Below are 19,327 nucleotides of genomic sequence, written 5' to 3'. Positions count from 1 at the left end.
GGTGTAGCCATCAAAGCTCCCTTTGGATCATCTAATTAACATGCCCAATTAAAATTAAACACCTCGTCCTAACACAGGGTTTCCCTTCACAAACTGCCATTTTCCTGTGTGCCACATCTGTCTCCTCCTTGCACAGAGGCAGTGCTTTGTCCCATTTTCGGACAGATACCCCAGCCCCTTCTCCATGTTCCCTTCCCCTTAGCCCTCTGTCCCTCTGGGGAAAACAAATCTTCTTTGTTCTGAGAACTTGGTCTTGGGGGCCCTGAGCTGATAGTTTCCTTTTGTTGGTATTACCTAAGGGGCAGCTGTGCTGTAAATACTGAAGGAAAAAGTTTAGTTGTGAGATAAAAACTAACTAAAAAGCATGATTTATGTCAGTTCAAAGAGAAATCCATCTGAGGACACCTCTGTGAGTATCCTTGGTACAACCTGAGATAAGTTAGCGCCACCATTCCTTTTGTTAATTATAATATTAAAACCTGGTGCCATAGAGGAAATAAGACTGAAGTGACTAAAGTATCTCTGTGAATTACAACACTGCTTTACAGAACCCCAGAAGGTAGATAGGAATGAGACTCTGGTTATGTACAGCAAGACAATTTTATATTAGTTATTATTTCTTTATAAAAATTACTGTGAACTTACATGCTATGGATAACCATGTGCTCGTCACATTTATATGACAAAAATTTGTACGGAGCATATTAGAGATGGCTTGTCTCTTAGAAAATGTTGGGCACCAAGATGTCTTGAAAAATATGAGTGATTGAGAGCAGAACCTTCTAAAGGCTTGCCCCATTATGAGTCTGCAACCTGAAAGGCCGCACTTAGCAGCCACTCACGCGGCCTTTCCGTGTGCCTTCGCTTCTTGATAGCATGGCCACTTGAAGGTTGCTGGAAGTCTTCCTCAGCAGCATGAAGTGTCCAAGTACAAGCCATGGGAGCAAGGTGAGAACTCAGTCGCCTCCATCACTAGACTCAGAAGCCAGATTTACAACATCTCTGCTATCTTCTATTGAAGAGTTACCCACCCACGCAAGCTCAGGGCAGAGGGATAGTTACTGTGCTTCTCAGGAGGTGGCAAGATCTCATTGAAGAAGGTGTAGGGCTGGAGAGGAAATGAGGAGGCACTGTTGAAGCCATCTTTGGAAAATTCCGTCAACAAAACGCAATTTTGAATCCTTTGCACAATGTCAGTTATAATTTTAGTACACCATGTTCAGATAAAAATAGGAGTGATGATGATAGTTGTTGCCCCCACGTTGCTATTTCAGCGACTAGAACCTCTGTTCTACTGAGAAGGTGCTCCGGAGTATTATAGGATGCAGCCCCCTCTCTTGGCCTGTTTTTACATATGTGGTGATGCTAGCTGGGACAGCACAAGCTCCTAGACGATTCTACTTCATGACATATCAAAGCACCAAGCAAGCTTTCTATCTGAGGATACACTTTAGGCAATGTTGTATTTTTCTTCTAATTTTATTTTTTTGGAAAGATTTTTCAAAATTTTTTAATTCTCTCAGTTTTCTGAAGTGTTTCTCTCACTAATGCACTGCCACACCGATAGGAGGTAGTCCTGGAGGTGAGGCAAGCCCAGCTCTGCAGACCGCATCGGTTACTACAGCGGGTCTTTATATTGCACGAGCTTTCTAAGTTATTTAGATTTCAGAGTCTGTTTTAGCTGTATTTTACACAATCATAATTTATCTTTCTTAAAAGTCTCTAACTTAAATTTGAATCAGGATTTCACTGCTTTTACTTTCAAGAGTATGGTAACTATAATTTTTTGAAATGTGGTTATCTACAGTGTATGTAAATATGAACTAAAATGCTCAATACTTTCTTTTTTTAAAGCCATTTCTAGGGAGTAGCGATTACGTTAATCAAATATCAGGGAAACTTAAATTGGGAAAAGAAGTCCTAGCTACTTTGGAAGGCCATTGGGTAAGTATTTTTATATGTTAGCATTATAAAAATAATTTTATCTGATAGAGAAAATGGGCAATCATATTGTAAAAGTAATACTAGTTAAATAAACTTTATCTTAAAAGTGGATATTTTGGCATTCTGTTGCCAGTAATACTTTGTTTTGTATAATGTTTTGTTTCTAACACTTTTAAATGAATAGAAGTAGCTATCAGTTATGGCGCTTACTGTGTACATTATTAAGACTGTAACTCTTATTTATCAATACTTATTAATATTTAGTGGGACTTCATGAAGTAGGCACATAGATACCCATTCATATTCTTCATTTATTTTGTGTGTGTGTGTGTGTGTGTGTGTGTGTGCATGTATGTATGTAGTATGTATCTGTACGTATGCCATGACACATACATCGAAGTCAGAGGACAACTTACCCAAGTCAGTACTCTGATTCTACAGTGAGGGTTCCAGGGATCAGGCTCAGGGGATGAGAATTGGTGGCAAGCCCCTTCCCAGCTGAGCCACCCTTCTGACACATAGAAGATGTCTCCATTTGGAAAGGGAGGGCAGTAGAGCTCAGAGCACCTGAAGAGTTAGCATGAGGTAAGCAGTGAGCTGAGGACGGAGCTCTGGGGCTCTGGCTGGACACAGCCTCCCACTCAGAGGTATTTCCTGTGTAGGGGACAGGAAGGTTCAGGAATATATAACAATAATGGATTTGATTTACTTCTCTGCCAACCTAGATTCATATTTATATAATTTCTTACAAGGAACTTAAGTGACTGAAATGGATTGTGGTATGTTTTTAGATGTATTTCCACTTAGTATATGTTCTTCTTTATTATAATAAACAAGAAAAAAAAAGCAGGTGAAAAATGAAGCTAGGTTTAAGGACTCAGCCAATGGCTATATAGTTTCTGCAAAATTGCTTTTAAAATTCTGCCTCTGCGATCGATCTAGCATTGGAAGGGAATATAAGGACAGAGAAAAAGGAGAGAGGTGATTGGAGAAGGGATGGAGAGAAGAAGGTTTATGGGACATATGGGGAGGGGGGATCCGGGAAAAGGGAGATCATTTGGAATGTAAACAAAGAATATAGAAAATAAAAATATTAAAAAAAAATTCTGCCTCTGTGTGTGTGTGTGCGTGTGCGTGCGTGCACGCATACATGCATGCATACATGCGTGTGTGGTCAGTTCTTTCCTTTCACCAATTGGGTCTCAGGAATGGGTCATCAGGCTTGGTGGCAAATGCCTTTACCCATACTGCTATCTTCCTGGTCCCTGCAAAATGTTTTAATTGACTTCTATGTGAGTATTATTTAGAATATTGGTAAAGCCATCTTTGTCACTTTATTTTATTTTGAGGCGGGGTCTCACTCTGTAGCCCTGGCTGATATGAAACTCAGAGATCTGCCTGCCTCTGCCTTCTGGAAGCTGGGATTAAAGACAGATGTCACCACATCTTGACAAATAGTTGTTCTAAAAACATAGTGTCTAAGACTGTGTTCAGTTTTTAATGCAATGAAGGACTGTCAGACATTTTTCAGTAATTTGATTTCCTACATTGCGCACAGCATCTCACGGACTGAAAACTGTGCTCTTCTTTGACAGTTCAGATGTAGATCTTGAGGCTTTGCCTGTAATATTTGAAATTTGTTAAGTAAAACTTATAAACTCTTATGAACTTTCTACGTAGCCAACCTATTTTTATACAAATGCAAAGAGTTTGGGATTTTGAGAAATGTACTAGTTAACATTTGTTTTAGGATATTTTTTAGTAGAATTCATCAGCAGGAAGAATTTGTTAAGTGTATTACTATACTGTGTGGTCCTCTTCTAAATAAAAATAAACTCTATTAACATTTAATTCCTTTAAATATAGGATAGTGAAGTTTTCATTAATGACAAAAAAACTGATAACTCAGAGATTTTCTGGAATCCAACTCCTGACATTAAACAGTGGAGATTGATAAGGCACACTGTAAAGTTTGAAGAACAGGATGATTTTGAATCAGAGAAGTAAGTACACCATTTTTAGCTAACTTCATGTAAATTAAGGAGTATTTTGAGTTGCATATAGTGTAGTCACACCATATTCTGTCTGCTGTATTGCTAACGTGAAGCTTCACACACCTTCTTGTTTCTCTGTAGCTCAGAGCTAATGTCCTCCTGTTTCTCTCTTTCACTCCAGTGCTTTAATTCTTGTTCTCAGCTTCTGCCTGGCATCTGCCTTCTAATCTGGCTTAGGTCCGGGAGCTGAGGGGAGGAGTCTGCGTTGTTCTGGCCTCTGAAACCAGCCACACCACTTGATGGCCTGGCTTCTAAAGGATTTAAAGGAGTTGGCACTACCATGGATTATGTTATAAGTCATGAAGTTCTCTCTAGAACTCTCAGACTTGGACAAAGTCACTGTTTGTATTCCTTGTTAAGAGTTCTGTGTGAATGTTGCGTTAGTGATCATGTGATAGCTGTGAGTCCTTACCCTGTGGTCCTGCTTCCATGACTCAAGTCTACATGTACTTTATTTTCTACATAAAATCTAGGTTGTCAGCACTGGAGAAAGTGTATGCATCCGGTTTTAAATTCTCCTTCTGGTGTAACAGTCCATGATGCTCCCTGTCCCGAGGGACATGCAACCAACACATACATCCATTTTTGATATGTGTTTATGATTCAATATTTATTTTTTAATAAGGAGTTATATCCAGAGCAAAGAGGCCTTAATTTGCCGTATAGCTGAGATTAACTATGAACTATTATTACTGATCTTCTTGTCTCTACTTCCCAGTATTGGGACAATACTTGGCCAGCTTACATAGTTTAAGCATGAGACAATAAGCCTTAGAAAAAGAAACCCTTTTTTTTCTGCCAGCTAAGTAGAATATGTAACAAATTTCAAAGCCTCTTTCAGTTTCTGACATGATCCCTCTCAGACAGATAAGACTTAGGTGTTATACTTTTACTTAGCTGATGAAAGAAGCTAATTTTTAATCAGAGAAATCATTTTCTCCTGCTGTTTTTTGTTAAATTAGTGGTTCTCAACAGTAATGGTGTATGTAAATCTAGAAAGCATTTAAAAAGTCTATTCTTTGGCCTGTTCCTAGAGACTGAATTTAAAAGTTCTCTGATAAATCCTGCATCCAAGATTTTTTGGTGGATCATCCTGAGGCCTAGGACTCCAAATGAGTGTGTGTCAGGATTGTCTAAGGAGCTACTTAAAAATGTGGAGGACTTTGGGACTTCCTTCTCTATATTCCTGTCAGCCTCGGACAACAGTTTTCACTGTGTGAAACTGTTAGGAACACATGTAATTGATTTCTCTTGCAAAAAGAGCTTAGTAAGTGTTCCTGGTTAAGGTCTTGGCTTTAGTTTCTAAGCATATGAGCATAAGCATTGTTAAAGTCCACATGAGCAGTGTTTACTTTCAACAAAAAATAAAAATCTGTATATATTTCATTTTCTGGTTGCTTTTTAAAAATATCATTTTTACATGTATATTAGACTCTGGCAACGTGTGACAAAAGCTATAAATGCCAAAGACCAAACAGAAGCTACTCAAGAAAAGTATGTTTTGGAAGAAGCTCAAAGACAAGCTGCCAGAGAGCGAAAAACAAAAAATGAAGAGTGGGTTTGTAAGTTATTTGAACTTGACCCACTCACAGGAGAATGGCACTATAAGTTTTCAGAGTAAGTAATTTAAACGTTTATTTAAAAAAAATAACTTAATTGCCTTTATTTCTAGTATATTTACTATCAACCTATGAATGAGTGTGAAATTGTATTTTTATAGATTTACATTTCTATGTGTATTGTCTGATTTACATTTCTATGTGTATTGTCTGATTTACATTTCTATGTGTATTGGTGTATGCCATGTGCCTGTGTTGGGTCCCCAAACTGGAGTTGTGATGGTTGTGAGCCACTGTGTGGTCGGCTGGAGTTGCGATGGTTGTGAGCCACTGTGTGGTTGGCTGGAGTTGCGATGGTTGTGAGCCACTGTGTGGATGCAGGGAATGAACTCAGGTTCTCTGCAAGAGAGGTGACTGCTCCTAACCACTGAGTTACCTCTGCATCCCATAAAGTGGAATTTTGTTTTTGTATTTATTTATTTATTTTTATTTATTTTTATTTATCTATCTATCTATCTATCTATCTATCTATTTATTTATTTATTTATTTGTTTATTTATTTATTTATTTATTTATTTGAGATAGCTCTGGCTGTCTGGAACTCAATTTATAGACCAGGCTGAGCTTGATCTCAGTCTTCCCAATACTGAGATTAAAGGGGTGTATCATTACACCTAGCTTCATAGTGTGAGATTTTAAGCTGGATGTTGTAGTATTATTTTATGCTTAAGGATATAGTCTTCCAAATAAGAATCAGAAGATTGGATACAGAAAATATTAAAATTAGAACAGCATTTGCAATTACATAATGGAATCTAATAAGAAACTAAGTTCTACAGCTATGTAATTCTTTTTCTTATTTAGTACCCGGCCATGGGACCCACTTAATGATATGATACAATTTGAAAAAGATGGAGTTATCCAGACCAAAGTGAAGCATCGCACTCCAATGGTATGTAACATAAAAACAGCTCGATCCTATAGGCTTACAATTTGCTAAAATCTTTAGTATCCTTGGCAATCAGGTTTAAATTTTAAAATTTTAGGTAAGTAAAATGACATAACAGGAGCTCTTAACACCCCAAAGAAACCTTAAAAAAAAAAAAAGCAAAACTACCAGAACTCTCCAAATATTCAAATATTTGAGCAACTAAGGGAATAAAGAACCAAGAAAAGGCTTCAAAGCATTGTAGGGTGCCTGCCTCATCTTCCTGAGCACAGCTACAGTCTTGTGAGGTCTGTGTTCCACCATAAGTCCCTGAATCCAGAAAGGGCAAAGTAGACGGCATGTGCGCGTGCACACACGCGCATACACACACACACACACACACACACACACACACACATCAGGATGCCTGCTGCCTCGAGGGCACGTGTGGATGCCCTCATTCCTGAGGGCTCAAAAAGAAGATGTTATACAAAGGGATCAAACACAGCAAGAGCTGAAAGGTAAATAACGGGGCACTCGCCAGAGGAAACTCCCAATAGATTTAAGTAGGTACCAGACAGACTCGGGTACATAGAGGATGAGCTCAGACTGTTGAAAGCCGCAAACCAAGACAGAGAACAAACAAAAGCAGGGCCTGAAGGCAGCAGGAAAGAACTTGTCATGGAATGTTTCATAGACAATACTAAAGAGTTCTAAAAATATCCAGACAGCTTTAATGAATCCAGCAACATCGCAGAACCCTGCCCCACAAATAACGTTTGTATTTCTATATAGTGAGGAATTTCAAAAGGAAATTAAGAAAGCAGTTCAGTTTATAATAGCATCCAGAAGAGTAAAATTCCTAGTAATAAACAGAACAAAGATGTGGAAGGCTTGCCCAGTGAGAATTGTGATGTGTTGCTCTAGAACATTGATAAGACAGGAGGAAATGAAAAGATAGAGTATTTTTTTGTGCTGAAAGAGTTTACAGTATTACAATACAGCGCTAACCCAAAACAGTCTGTGGAAGTGGGAAAGCTGATGCCCAGAGTCTTATGCAGTCGAGAAGGCCCTTGCAGAGCTAAAATAATCTCACAGTAGTCAAAGCAGACATTTTGATAGAAGGATAGAGTTAGCATATAGGCCACTGGACTAAAACTGAGTCTAGCTGTAAACCCGTACGTTACTTAGCAGTTAAGAACAGTCTCCATTCTTCCAGAGGACCTGGGCTCCACTCCACGCACCCACACGGCGGCTCCAGCCGGCTATACCTGTGGTTCCAGGGTCTGCACCTTCTTCTGGCCTTCGGTAAACATGGCTCAGGCACACACTCGTACATATAAAAATGAAAGAAATTTTCAAAAAAGTTTTAAAAATTATTTTTGGCAATGATTTCTCCCACTCCTTGGACAAAGACTAGTCTCTTAAACAAATGGTACTGAGGTAAATCTACCTGCCTTGTAATATACAAAAAGTAACATAGACTAGATCTATACATAAAATGAGAGTTAAGACTGTACAATTCATAGAAAACAGTGTAAGTCATCATGACTTTATGTTTGGAAATAGATTGTAAATAAGATACTTAAAAACACAAATAACAACAACCAAAACATTAAATTGTTGGGGATGGAGAGCTTGCCCAGCTGTTAGAAACACAGCGTGACATATGTTCTGCTCTCAGCACCTACGTAGCAACTCCCAACCATTCATAACTCCCATTTCAGGGGATCCAGTGTCCCCATGTGGCCTCTTCTAGCATCAGGCACACATGTGGTGTGTTCCAGACCTGCAGGCAGAACATACACACACACACACACACACACACACACAAACAAGCAAACCTTATACATTATTAAACATCAGACAATGCCATGAAGAAGGCAAAGAGACAAGATACAGAATCAAAGGATGCTAATCATTTATCTAAGAGTGTTTAAATACCCAAACTTAAAGAATCCCTGAATTTTCAAAAAGACAACCTGGATTTTTAAAAAGGCAAATAACTACATTAAACATTTCTCCAAATAAGACACAAATGGCCAAAACAAAACAACACATAAAAATGTTTAATATTAGTATATGAAATGTAACTCAAAAGCATTCTTAGTTTATTTCCCACTTACTATGTAAAAAAAAAAAGAAAAAGAAAATACAAGTGTTGGTGAAGGAATGGAAACCAGAGCCCCATGTGCATTTCCTATAGGAACATAAAATTTGCAGCCATTGGGGGAAAATAGTTTAGCGGTTCCTCAAAAAATAACACAAAATTACCTCGTGGCCCAGCTTTTCTGCTCCAAAAAGAAACCACAGAGACCTGCCTGTCTATGCCTCTCTAGTGCTGAGATTAAAGGTGTAACTGTTTAAATCATATTCCGCTGACATGGTAGAGACACATGAGCTGTGCTCTTCCTTCCAAATAGACTATTGCTAACCCCATTTGTCATTGAGAACCTGAATATTTCAAGTAGGATAGTCTGAATCCACAACTGCCTTCTTAGTATACATTATAAGGTGTGTTCTTTTTAAACATATATAAAGTTTCTAAAGAATAACTAAGGATACTTTTGTTAGAATGTTGAAGTGTCATATGAAGTTAAAGATGAGTGACCGTTGAGATGAATGACCGTTGACTTCCTGTATCTCTAAGCATGCACAGTCCCTTACCTTTGATTTATTTCTTCTCTTGATTTTGGTTTTAAGTTTGGGACTGGTGATCACAATTTCAAACCTATTAATTACTACTTTATAGTTTATTATTCCTAGCTAATGTTTAATCCACATCTGAGTCTTGTGCCTGCACATAGATGTTCTTAGTAAGGTTAGGTGTACTGTGAAAAGTATAATTTCAGTTTACTGTAAGCTGCTTTCTGCTTTACCCAAATGACCTAACATCATCCAGTGGGTATGTTCAGCACTGAGAGCAGCGTGGGAATGTGTTCTCCAGCACTGCTGTAGCAGACACTGGCAATGCCCTGGGACAGGTTCACAGCTGGCTGTTTGTGTCTGTACAGACTTAAAGGTGAAGAGCATGCGAACCGACCGCGTGCATCAGTGAAGAAAGGGGTATTGTGTGTATACAGGTCAGGACTGGGACGGAAGTTACTTCACAGAGTTCTTCGTTTTAGTCTCAGTACCCACTTGAAATCAGTGAGGAGGGTTGCTTTCTGAACGCAGCGTGTCTTGTTAAATGTCCTTAGATTGTTTGCTCTCTCATTCCCTTTTTTTTTTCTTTTTTCTTTTTTTGGTTTTTGGAGACAGGGTTTCTCTGTGTAGTCCTGGCTGTCCTGGAACTTACTCTGTAGACCAGGCTGGCCTTGAACTCAGAAATCCACCTGCCTCTGCCTCCCAAGTGCTGGGATTACAGGCCTGCGCCGCTGCCGCCGCCGCCGCCGCCGCCCAGCTGCGCTCTCATTCCTAAGCATGGCACCTGTCGGCAGTTTTGACAGTTGCACGGCAAGTGTACAGGCTAGAATTCCAGGTCATAGGGAAAATTCACATAATAAATATGTTATTTCAGGTTAGTGTTCCAAAAATGAAACATAAACCAACAAGGCAACAGAAGAAAGTGGTAAAAGGCTATTCTTCCCCAGAACCCGACATCCAGGATTCATCTGGAAGTGAAGGTAGGATATTTATCAGAGACTGGTCACTGGGAGTAATTTTAAGGAAATCTTTTACTCTGGTGTTAGGTATATGTAAGTGGTTTTCACATTAACTCGAGGATTACGAGTTTCTGTGGAAAGAGGAAGGGGGTATGAATACTGATTGGGTGCTGGATGAGCAATCATCAGCTTAGAAACACTAGGGGAAAGGGTGGAGGTGGAGAAAGGGAAAGCCAGCAGACGCACCGTGCGTACTGCACACAGCTCCTCCTCTGCGTGCCGGGGATGGTGATGACCGAGTTCAAGAAGCATCGACAAAGTTTTGAGTCACTCCACGTTTCAAAAGAGTTTCTTATTCCTAAATTAGCTAGTAGTATTTGGAAGTCACTGACAGATGAGACTATAAATATGGAAAAGTCATGGACAACTAGATTAAATAGTGTCTTGACCAAGTCAGATATGGTGTGAACTGTCTTCAGCTATATTGAGATGCAGTTAAGAAGGGATTAAAGTAACATCTTGGACATTGTGGGAAACTGAAAAAAGTGTGTTCAATCTAGTAAGCTGGGGCCTGATTTACTTGCAGGGCTAACACTAGAGGGGTAGGCGAGGCCATTAGACGATCCGTGAAGAGGGCGCTCCGTCCAGGTGGGGAGGGAGGGTTCTTGATGAGTTCCTAGACTCTCCAGTGCCTGCGACCTGAGGCTTGGGGCACGGGGTGTGTGATGGCAGAAAGAGACCACTGCAGTGTCACTGTCCAACAGAGGAGGCGGGAGCCAGCTTGTCCTTGCAATGAGTTAGCCTGTGCAAGGTCGGGGAGCCTGGACGATGGGTGTGTGGGGTGTGTATATGTTGGATGGACAGATATGTCTAACTCTTCACCTGCCTCTCTTATCAGTGCCACTGTATTACCTGTAATGTGTCTGCTAATATTTATTGCCCACTTGATGCCTTACAACAGTGGAACTGGGGCAATCGTATGATCCTTAGTTTAGAACAAGAAACCTTGAGAAAAGGGTACAAGCACAGTTGGAAAGGAACTGAAATAACAGCAGTGGTGAAGGGAAAGGAGCTCAGAGCGCTGCGCTCTTCAGCTCTAGGCCAGCGGGCCAGGGGAAGACAATATCTTCCCCAAAGTAAATCAGATTTGTAGACGGTATTTATTTTTGTTTCATGTGCATTGGTGTTTTGCCTGCATGTATGTCTGTGTGAGGCTTTCTGATCCCCTGGGAATGAAGTTACAGACAGCCGCGAGCCGCCATCTAAGTGCTGGGAAATAGACGACAGCCAGTGCTCTTAGCCACCGAGCCATCCCCCAGCCCTAGTAATCCAGATGTTAAGTAGATTGTTTTAGTAAATTGAAAAAATAAAACTAATTACACAAATTAATTTTCAACTACTCTATTCAGTGTTATAGTTTTGATTTGATATGTTTAATATTTAAAAATGCAGAATTATAGTTAGGTTATATTTAGTCAGTGGGCCATCCAAACAAACCAATGCCTAGAAAAATTGTTATTACACAAGCCATTAAACTATAGATTGTGACTACAACTTCATTCAGAATGTCTTTTAGATCAATCTGTAAAACCAAGTGCACGAAGAAAGAAGGGGGTAGACCTGGGAGACATTCAGAGTTCCATTGAGTCTATACGACAAACCCAGGAAGAGATTCAAAGGTAATGCTTCTGACGGTGGGGCGTCCATCATGAGTCCCGAGGACTCAAGCCCTGGTTACAGGGAATCACCACACTCTACGTTTTTATGACTTCACCTCTATTCCCTGAATCCTCAGACATAAAGATTCCTCCCACACTGAACGACTAGCAGAAGGATAGTCATGAGGGTTTTCTCTCTCTGAGGTAGAATGCTCTATTGCTAAAGGCATGCTGGGAATGTGGCTGGGTAGATGTGAAGGAGGAGTTGTTTCTGAGAAAGCTGACAGACTTACTTGCTCCTGCGATCCCCTCTGTGTGTGGCTAATATGCGATGGCACTGTGCCATTTCTTAACTGAAATACATGCATAGCAGAATAGTCACTACCCTGAGACACATGCCATTCTATCATCTAGCACCCAACAGTTCCTTTTTTTTTTTTTTTTTTTTTTTTTGGCCTTTTGGCTTTTTTTAGAGACAGGGTTTCTCTGTGTAGCCCTGGCTGTCCTGGAACTCACTCTGTAGACCAGGCTGGCCTCTCGAACTCAGAAATCCGCCTGCCTCTGCCTCCCAAGTGCTGGGATTAGAGGTGTGCGCCACCACCGCCTGGCCACATCTAAGTTTCTAACACTTAATTATGGGCCTGGAGGAAAGAAGTTCATGCTCCGGTCCCTGACAGAGACTAGCTGTGTGAGTGTTCACATGTTTAGTATTAAGCCTTCATGCCTTTCCTCACAGCACTGGGGAGGCGCAGACAGGCAAATCTGCCTGGTCTATATAGAGCATTCCAGGGAGTTGTGGCAGGTGGAGTGGGGTGGGGCACTCTAAAAAAAGACAGAAAAGGAAGAACTCGGCCTGTCCACTAGGTTACTTTCCAGGGTCACTTTTTTCGTAATGTTTCTGACTATTCCCCGTGCTCTGAACGCAAGCTTGCCTCACTGCCACTCTTCCTTCTGAGCCCTGACGAACTGCCCTTGTCTGTGCTGTTGGTCCCACTGGATGGCATGTGCGCCCTGAGTATACGAGACCTAAGTGATGCTCACATTCTATAATTTAAGTATATGTATAAACCTACTCGGTTACTTTTGCTGCCTTTTTTTCATAGCACATTTCAAAAAAAAAAAAAAGAAAGAAAGAAAGAAAAAAGTCATGGCAATTCACTCAGCAGCTCCTTTTTAATTCTATAAGTAAATTCACATTTTGTAGCATAAAAAAGGCTGTTGAATATTTTTCAGTTTGACCGTGTTAAAAAATATGTTCCATTATTTTTTTCCTAAAGAATTTGGAATTTTTAACTCTGCTCTAGTTGTACAATTAAAGATAAAAGAACTTAACTAAAGAACAAATGTTCTTCTTAAAACCACTCTTGTAATAGAAAAGATAGTTATATTTTATTATGTATTATTTATATTTATGCAATTTATGCTATATAAATTTATATTTATACAATATGTAATTAAAAATAGAAGAAATATTTCTGCATCATTACACTCTGTGTTTGGTGTGGGATCTTAAAAGTAATGTGCTTGACTCAGTGTACTTAAAGCGTCCTAACCTGAAGCCCAGCAGGTCTTGGTCTCAGGACAGTAGTTGATTGAGCTAGTTACTTTAGGTAATATAATAGGCACTTTGTGACAGTAAAGTAGCAAATTTATATAATAATGATGTTTTATGATAACATTTCTAAAAAATAATTGTATTGTTGTTTATTTTGCAGAAATATTATGACTCTTCGAAATCATTTGCTTTCAAGTACACCTGCTACGGATTATTTTCTGCAACAGAAAGACTACTTCGTCATTTTCCTTCTGATTTTGCTTCAAGTCATAATAAACTTTATATTTAAGTAGAAGTTCTCAACAGTTGACTCAATGAACTAGAAAGATTAGATGTGACCTGGGACCAGTGTTCAAATTGGCTTGCTCTTTACTAAAGCATCACAATATTTCTGAATCAAACAAACAAAACTAGGAGATAAATGTAGAAATGTCTGCCTACTTCTCCCATCTGTTATCCTTAACCCGGGACAAGAGCTGCTGTGTGTGGTTATTACAGTCAGCTGGATGTTAAGTGCCAGAACACTTAGATGAGACGGTGCCTACATGCGAGTCTAGGAACCCCACATGTGCATATGCTGTGTCTGCAGTGCGCTGTGAAGTGTTCTGATACCAGTGTTCACAACAAAGATGCCATCACTCCTATAAATACATCTGTGCTCAACTATTGTCTTCAGAAGACCGGCATATAACTTTCATTAGGGAATTACAATGGGAAATGATAGATAATAGACATATTATGAATAATTGAACACATTATACTGTTAAAACCATCTCCAAGTTACCTAGCTCCGTTTGTCTTCTTAGATACACCAAGAAAAAATATATGGGTGATCAGAATTAATATATTGTAAGGGACAAGTAGAAAATTTTTAAGAGTTTACATAAAATTTTCTAACCCCTAGCATTTAATGTTACAGATATAGGTGAATACATAGTTATATGTATATATATCTCACTATTAAAGACTAGTAAGCAGCTACATGGATCTATATGTTACAGTCCCGCCTTAAGCACTTGCTGAAAAGGAATGGTCAGAGGTGTTTGTATAGGTTATGTGAAATCCTGATGATTTGTTGTTTTCTTTATGAAAAACATTTTAGCTTTCATTTAGACACAAGAGTGCTCCAGGAAAATGTAATATCCTACTTCAGAAGTCAGAAAAGGTGGTAAGAAAAGACTGTAGTGGCCTTTGTTTTAAGATATTAAAATCAATTTGCTTAAATGTGCAATAAGTTGAGCATTGGAGAATATCAAGTTATGAAGTTTATCATGTCCTTCCATCGTCCTGGGGCCAGCCACAGTTCTGTACGAGTCTTTCTGTTCCGGCTCAGGCAAATTGTGTTCCTAAGAGGTTTTGCCTATTTATTCAGTTTAATAGTGTGTTTTTTACATAAATATTTATTATTGTCAAAAACACTTCTTTAAAAAGTAGTTACATCTTGAAACGTCATAAAATGTAGATTCTTCAAACTACAGGTTTTAGAAGGGTTTATTGAGTGGCCGCATCTGCCTTCAACTAAGGAGACCAAGATACAGGTACAGCTGCTTACCTCCGCTGAGACGGCAGCTGCGCCGCGGAGACGGGAAGCCCCTTCTGTCTAACAGATAGAAGCATCCTTAGGTTCCTATGAAAAGCCATTTCCAACGTCCTGTTAGCAAAACAATGCTGTATTTCATATGAAAATATTTTAAACTTTTAACAGCATAAGCAAGATGTACCTGTATCCAGTATTTCATTATGGAGGTTTGGGTTATATTTCATATTTGTCAATATATTGTTTGTATTCATATTCTACTACCAATATTATGCTCAACTGCCTATTCATTAATGTGATATTTTGTAAATATTGTACAACTTGATCTTTATATGATTTTAAATTACTATTAATTTATATTATATATAACTTGATTGGTTTATCACTAAAAGTTGTTTCATTGTTAAACCCTGAAATGTTAAATTGTCAGCCTTTGGGCTCTTTCTTAATCCTTTGTGTTGTTTGTGATCTGAACAGTGCTTCATTTGTATTGATATCCAAGACTGGAAAGGTAATTGTTTTTGTTTTTCTAATTTCACTTTAGAGCTATGTTAATGGATCCTTACCCAAGGAGTCAGAAACCAGGGAGCAGGGTGACTGTTTCTTGTACACTAAAAGCTCGTCATGTGCAATCAGATGCTTCTCTGATGCTTTTAGTTGTATGAGTTTCTTTCCGTGAACTGAACACAAAACTCAGGAATTGGTGGATTCATTTGTAAGTCCTTTAACAACATATAATTGAAGTTGAGTTTAGCCAGTGTGTGACTGATCTCAAACAATCTGATCTAAGGGTTAACTTTCTTCATAAATGGATTCCTACTGTGTGGGTGACTGACTAACTGTTCCAAACTTGCTGAACACTCATTGTGGTGTCTAGGGTTTGTGACCATGACCCGTTTGTTTCATCTATTCAAAACTTCATTTTCTCACATAAAATTTTAGATAATCATAATTATTGACAAAATTGTTAAATGTCTGTAGTTGTCTGCCATTTAGTGAGATATTGCTGGCTAAGAAAAGATAGTAATAGGTATATGAGGTGTTAGTATGCTACGGCAATAGGTATTTAACTAGTAATTCCTATCGCTACTGTTTTTTAGTATGACTTAGAAAGAGGCAGTGGTAATCTTTGTCACAGCTCAGTCGACAACTTTGTTACATTGAAAAGTTGGCCTTGTGAGATACAATCCTCATTTGATATTTCATGCTTTTGTGCCTTTAAGGAAATATTTTTGTTATTTTTTGTTTCAGAACCATAACATGTTCCAAGTGTTTCTAAGCTTATTTGTCATGAAAGGGTCATTTGTCTGTGTCACTTGATTTCCTTTTATATAGCTGAAGAATACGTAAACAGTAGTGCTGTACTTTTATAAGGGTTTGTGTAGCTAACTATTTCAAATATATTCATACTCAGACATCAATGAAGTGAACTTGTCAGATTGTTCTGAGTATTGTAAACAGTGCCTTTTTGATGGAATTCACACTGTTTTTTGGGTGTCAACTTGTGCCATATTCAACGAATTTTGTGGAAGGCAGTTTTAACTTTTTGAAGAATATCTTCACCAAAATTTTAAAAAACAAATATATAAAACTTCATCTTTGTTCAGTGTTTAGCATTTCTAGTAAGCAGTAAATAGTTTGGTTTTGCTTATTTTTTGTCTTATTACAGGTATGATGGCATAGATGAGACTGTAGACTATTTTGAATTATGTTAAATATAAATAAAGAAAATGTTCATGTTTATATCCAATTTTCCGACTTGACCCAGTGGGAGGAACCTTTCATAATTCAATAAGTTTACATTTCAATTTCTTTCTTATTTGACTAAATATAAAAAGAGATTCTTTAAAATGTATAACCTGCCACCACTGCATAATTTGATTTCATTTTGTTATGTATTGTGTGGGTTTAGTATATCCAATTTTTGTTACAATTAAAGTACTATTTTGTTACAGTTTTTAATTGAAGATGGACTGTTAACATTGTACAGGACCAGTGTCTTATTAATAAGATTAACATATTTAGTGAGAGCCACAGGAAAACCTTGACAAAAATGAATGTTACTATACTTTATGAAGTATTTAGAAAAATCAGCCTCTTTATTTATCATAAAATTATTTTAATATCATAATATTGAAATTCTTTATTTGAAAAAAATGCCATGAACCATTTGAATGATGAGCCACAGAGGCTCAGTTGAACTTATTTCCACTTTTGGCATGTTAAATATACATTTACATGTTAAATATACATTTACTTTTAAATACTTCAGTTAATGGGTTTATAAAGTCAAGCACTAGCACTGGTCAGTTTTGTATGATAGAAATGTGTTGTCACCTGCAGTGTAAATATAGCACACTGTAGAATTCTCTTAAGGTGCATAGTAAATGTATAGATAGTCATGGGCGATTTTGTAATGTATACATTTCTAATCTATTATTCCTAACCTGTTATGTTTGCAGAGAGAAAAGAATTTTTCTAATGACCTGTAAAATTATGTTAACTTCTACAAGTAGGTATTCTAAATAAACTTTTTTAAAAGAGCAATCTGTGATCCCATGACTCTTGATATAATGTATTAATGCATAATATACTGTTAATCTTATTTATTTTTTCTCTGTGTGTGTGTGTGTGTGAGAGAGAGAGAGAGGGGGGGTACAGGGCTTGAACAGGTTGACAGGAATTTTGACAATCTCTAATGTATGTTTTACTTGATGCTTTATATTCTTTTTTAAAAATAAGTGGAAATTATAAATCATACATTAAAAATGAGGCTTAGCATATCTAAATGACCCCCGAAACTACACAGTAAGAATAAAGGCAGTCATTTTCAGATAAAAAGCCTTCTGAATCATGACTACAGAGTGCACTTCAGTAGAACCTTGATTGTACTGTTTAAATGTCTGAAATAACCCATTATTTCAGTCTAAAAATAATGAATGCAATGGGGGGGGGACAGTATCATTAAACACTGAAATGCTGCCCCCCAAGTCATTTATTACTGAGGAGCCCATATTGAGTTATTGAGTAAACCTCTGATAAGCTCCGGGAAAGTTTTACTCCTTTCTTCCTCCTTCCTCCCCATTCTAACTTGCCCCTCAGAGTCTACTTGCTTCTAGAAATAATGGCAGCGCGGAGTAAGGAAACAGCTGTCAATGTTAAACATCATTAAGTAGCTACAGAATCACTTTCCTGCTAACTTTGACAGGTTTGTTCTGCATTCATCTCTTGTGGGTATATCAGCCCAAGATCCACCAAAAGAATTTTGTGAGTAAATGACAAATACTTGATAGAACTTCGGGTTAGAAACTAAAACCTTTCTAGCTTGTCCACCTCGTAACTTTAAGAGTTTTTTTGTTTATTTGTTTTGTTTCTATTTTCCTGTATGTTGCTCCAATTTGTTGTTTGTTTGTTTGTTTGTTTGTTTTTAAATGAGGAAAGCAGGGACTACAGATGGTCCCTGTATGTAACGGATGACTGAAAAAAGCACCTCAGCTATGAATCCAGGGCTCATGAGTTCCCTGACGCCTGTGTTTTAATACATGAAACCTTTCTGCTTTGGGATTGTATGCAGTACATGAGGTTTCTGTGTTGAATCGTACATAGTAGATTGATCATCTATGTGAATAAAGGGCAAACACCTACTTCTTCTAAAGTGGTTAAAGTAAGTGGAGTTTCTAACCTGAACGCAGACATGGTAGCACACCTCCACCCCAGCGGAAGACACAAGCCTAGACATGATGACCTCCAAGCTCTCCGTGACTATTCTGCATCCTAAAACCGTTAGCAGGAAGGCAAGGAGAGCAAAGCCTGAGATGGGGGCGGTACCCACGCCCCCTCACCCTAGCCCTTCCCTTGCAAAGTCCTACAGTGGCCAGGGACGCCTGCGGGCTTGAGTCAGGAAAATAGGGACGTCCCGGGACCACTCGGGGCTCCGCCCACGGCTGGCGGAGGCTCCGCCCCTACCGCAAGCACTGGGCTCTTCCGCCAAGCGACTCGCGGGCTAATCTATGCTCGCCGTGCTACTGGACTTCCGCCTTTCTCCCCGCCTCTTCCGTTTCCTCCTCCTGTGGTCCATACCTAACGGAAGCGTTTCCGCGGTTCTGCGTCCATGGCGTCCCAGGGGTCCGTGACGGCGGCCTTGCGGGTGGCCGAGGTGCTGGAAGACATCGCGAACCGCTGCGTGGGGCCCGAGGGCGGCCAGGTGTTGTGTACGAAGGCCACCGGCGAGGTGCTGCTTAGCAGGGATGGAGGCTGCCTCCTGGAGGCGCTGCACTTAGAGCATCCCTTAGCCAGGTACCTCGGTGTCCTGCCCGCCGCTAGGCGCGCAGTTCCCTCAACCGCCTATGGGGTCCTGAGGCTTGGATAAAACCAGTGTAGACGTCGGGTCAGAGAGCCTCAACACACTTCTCACTCTTTTCCCATCCCTGGGATCTTAGAATAAAGAAGTTAAAAATAAAGAAAAAAAATAAAACTAAGGCTGTATG

At 39.0% G+C, this 19,327-nt stretch overlaps 2 protein-coding genes across 35 annotated transcripts in view; both read left to right on the top strand.

Moving 5' to 3' along the window:
• Osbpl8 (oxysterol binding protein like 8) overlaps positions 1–19,327 on the top strand; it is a 209,546-nt gene that overhangs the window by 125,656 nt on the left and 64,563 nt on the right. For 9 of the 33 annotated variants that reach the window (XM_052164856.1, XM_052164854.1, XM_052164852.1 and 6 more), the window contains 5 exons: positions 1,855–1,944; positions 3,811–3,947; positions 5,430–5,615; positions 6,422–6,509; positions 10,006–10,111. The exons of 6 other annotated variants lie outside the window; for them this stretch is intronic. In XM_052164856.1, coding sequence (XP_052020816.1) covers positions 1,855–1,944; positions 3,811–3,947; positions 5,430–5,615; positions 6,422–6,509; positions 10,006–10,111 — 607 coding nt within the window. Of the gene's footprint in view, positions 1–1,854; positions 1,945–3,810; positions 3,948–5,429; positions 5,616–6,421; positions 6,510–10,005; positions 10,112–11,654; positions 11,770–13,463; positions 17,388–19,327 lie in introns of those variants that run through there. 18 more of the 33 variants (XM_052164851.1, XM_052164826.1, XM_052164853.1 and 15 more) reach the window with 7 other exon arrangements.
• The window catches only part of LOC127670432 (Bardet-Biedl syndrome 10 protein homolog), a 73,372-nt gene continuing 72,909 nt past the window's right edge, over positions 18,865–19,327 (top strand). Inside the window, exon 1 of one of the 2 annotated variants that reach the window (XM_052164861.1) lies at positions 18,865–19,136. In XM_052164861.1, coding sequence (XP_052020821.1) covers positions 18,952–19,136 — 185 coding nt within the window. In that variant the 5' untranslated portion in view covers positions 18,865–18,951. The remainder of the gene's footprint in view (positions 19,137–19,327) is intronic. The other variant, XR_007974577.1, reaches the window with a different exon arrangement.

This window comes from Apodemus sylvaticus, chromosome 20 (genome assembly GCF_947179515.1).
Source record: "Apodemus sylvaticus chromosome 20, mApoSyl1.1, whole genome shotgun sequence".
NCBI lineage: Eukaryota > Metazoa > Chordata > Mammalia > Rodentia > Muridae > Apodemus > Apodemus sylvaticus.
Note: the sequence above shows the minus strand (reverse complement) of the source record. Positions and strands in the feature narration are given on the sequence as shown.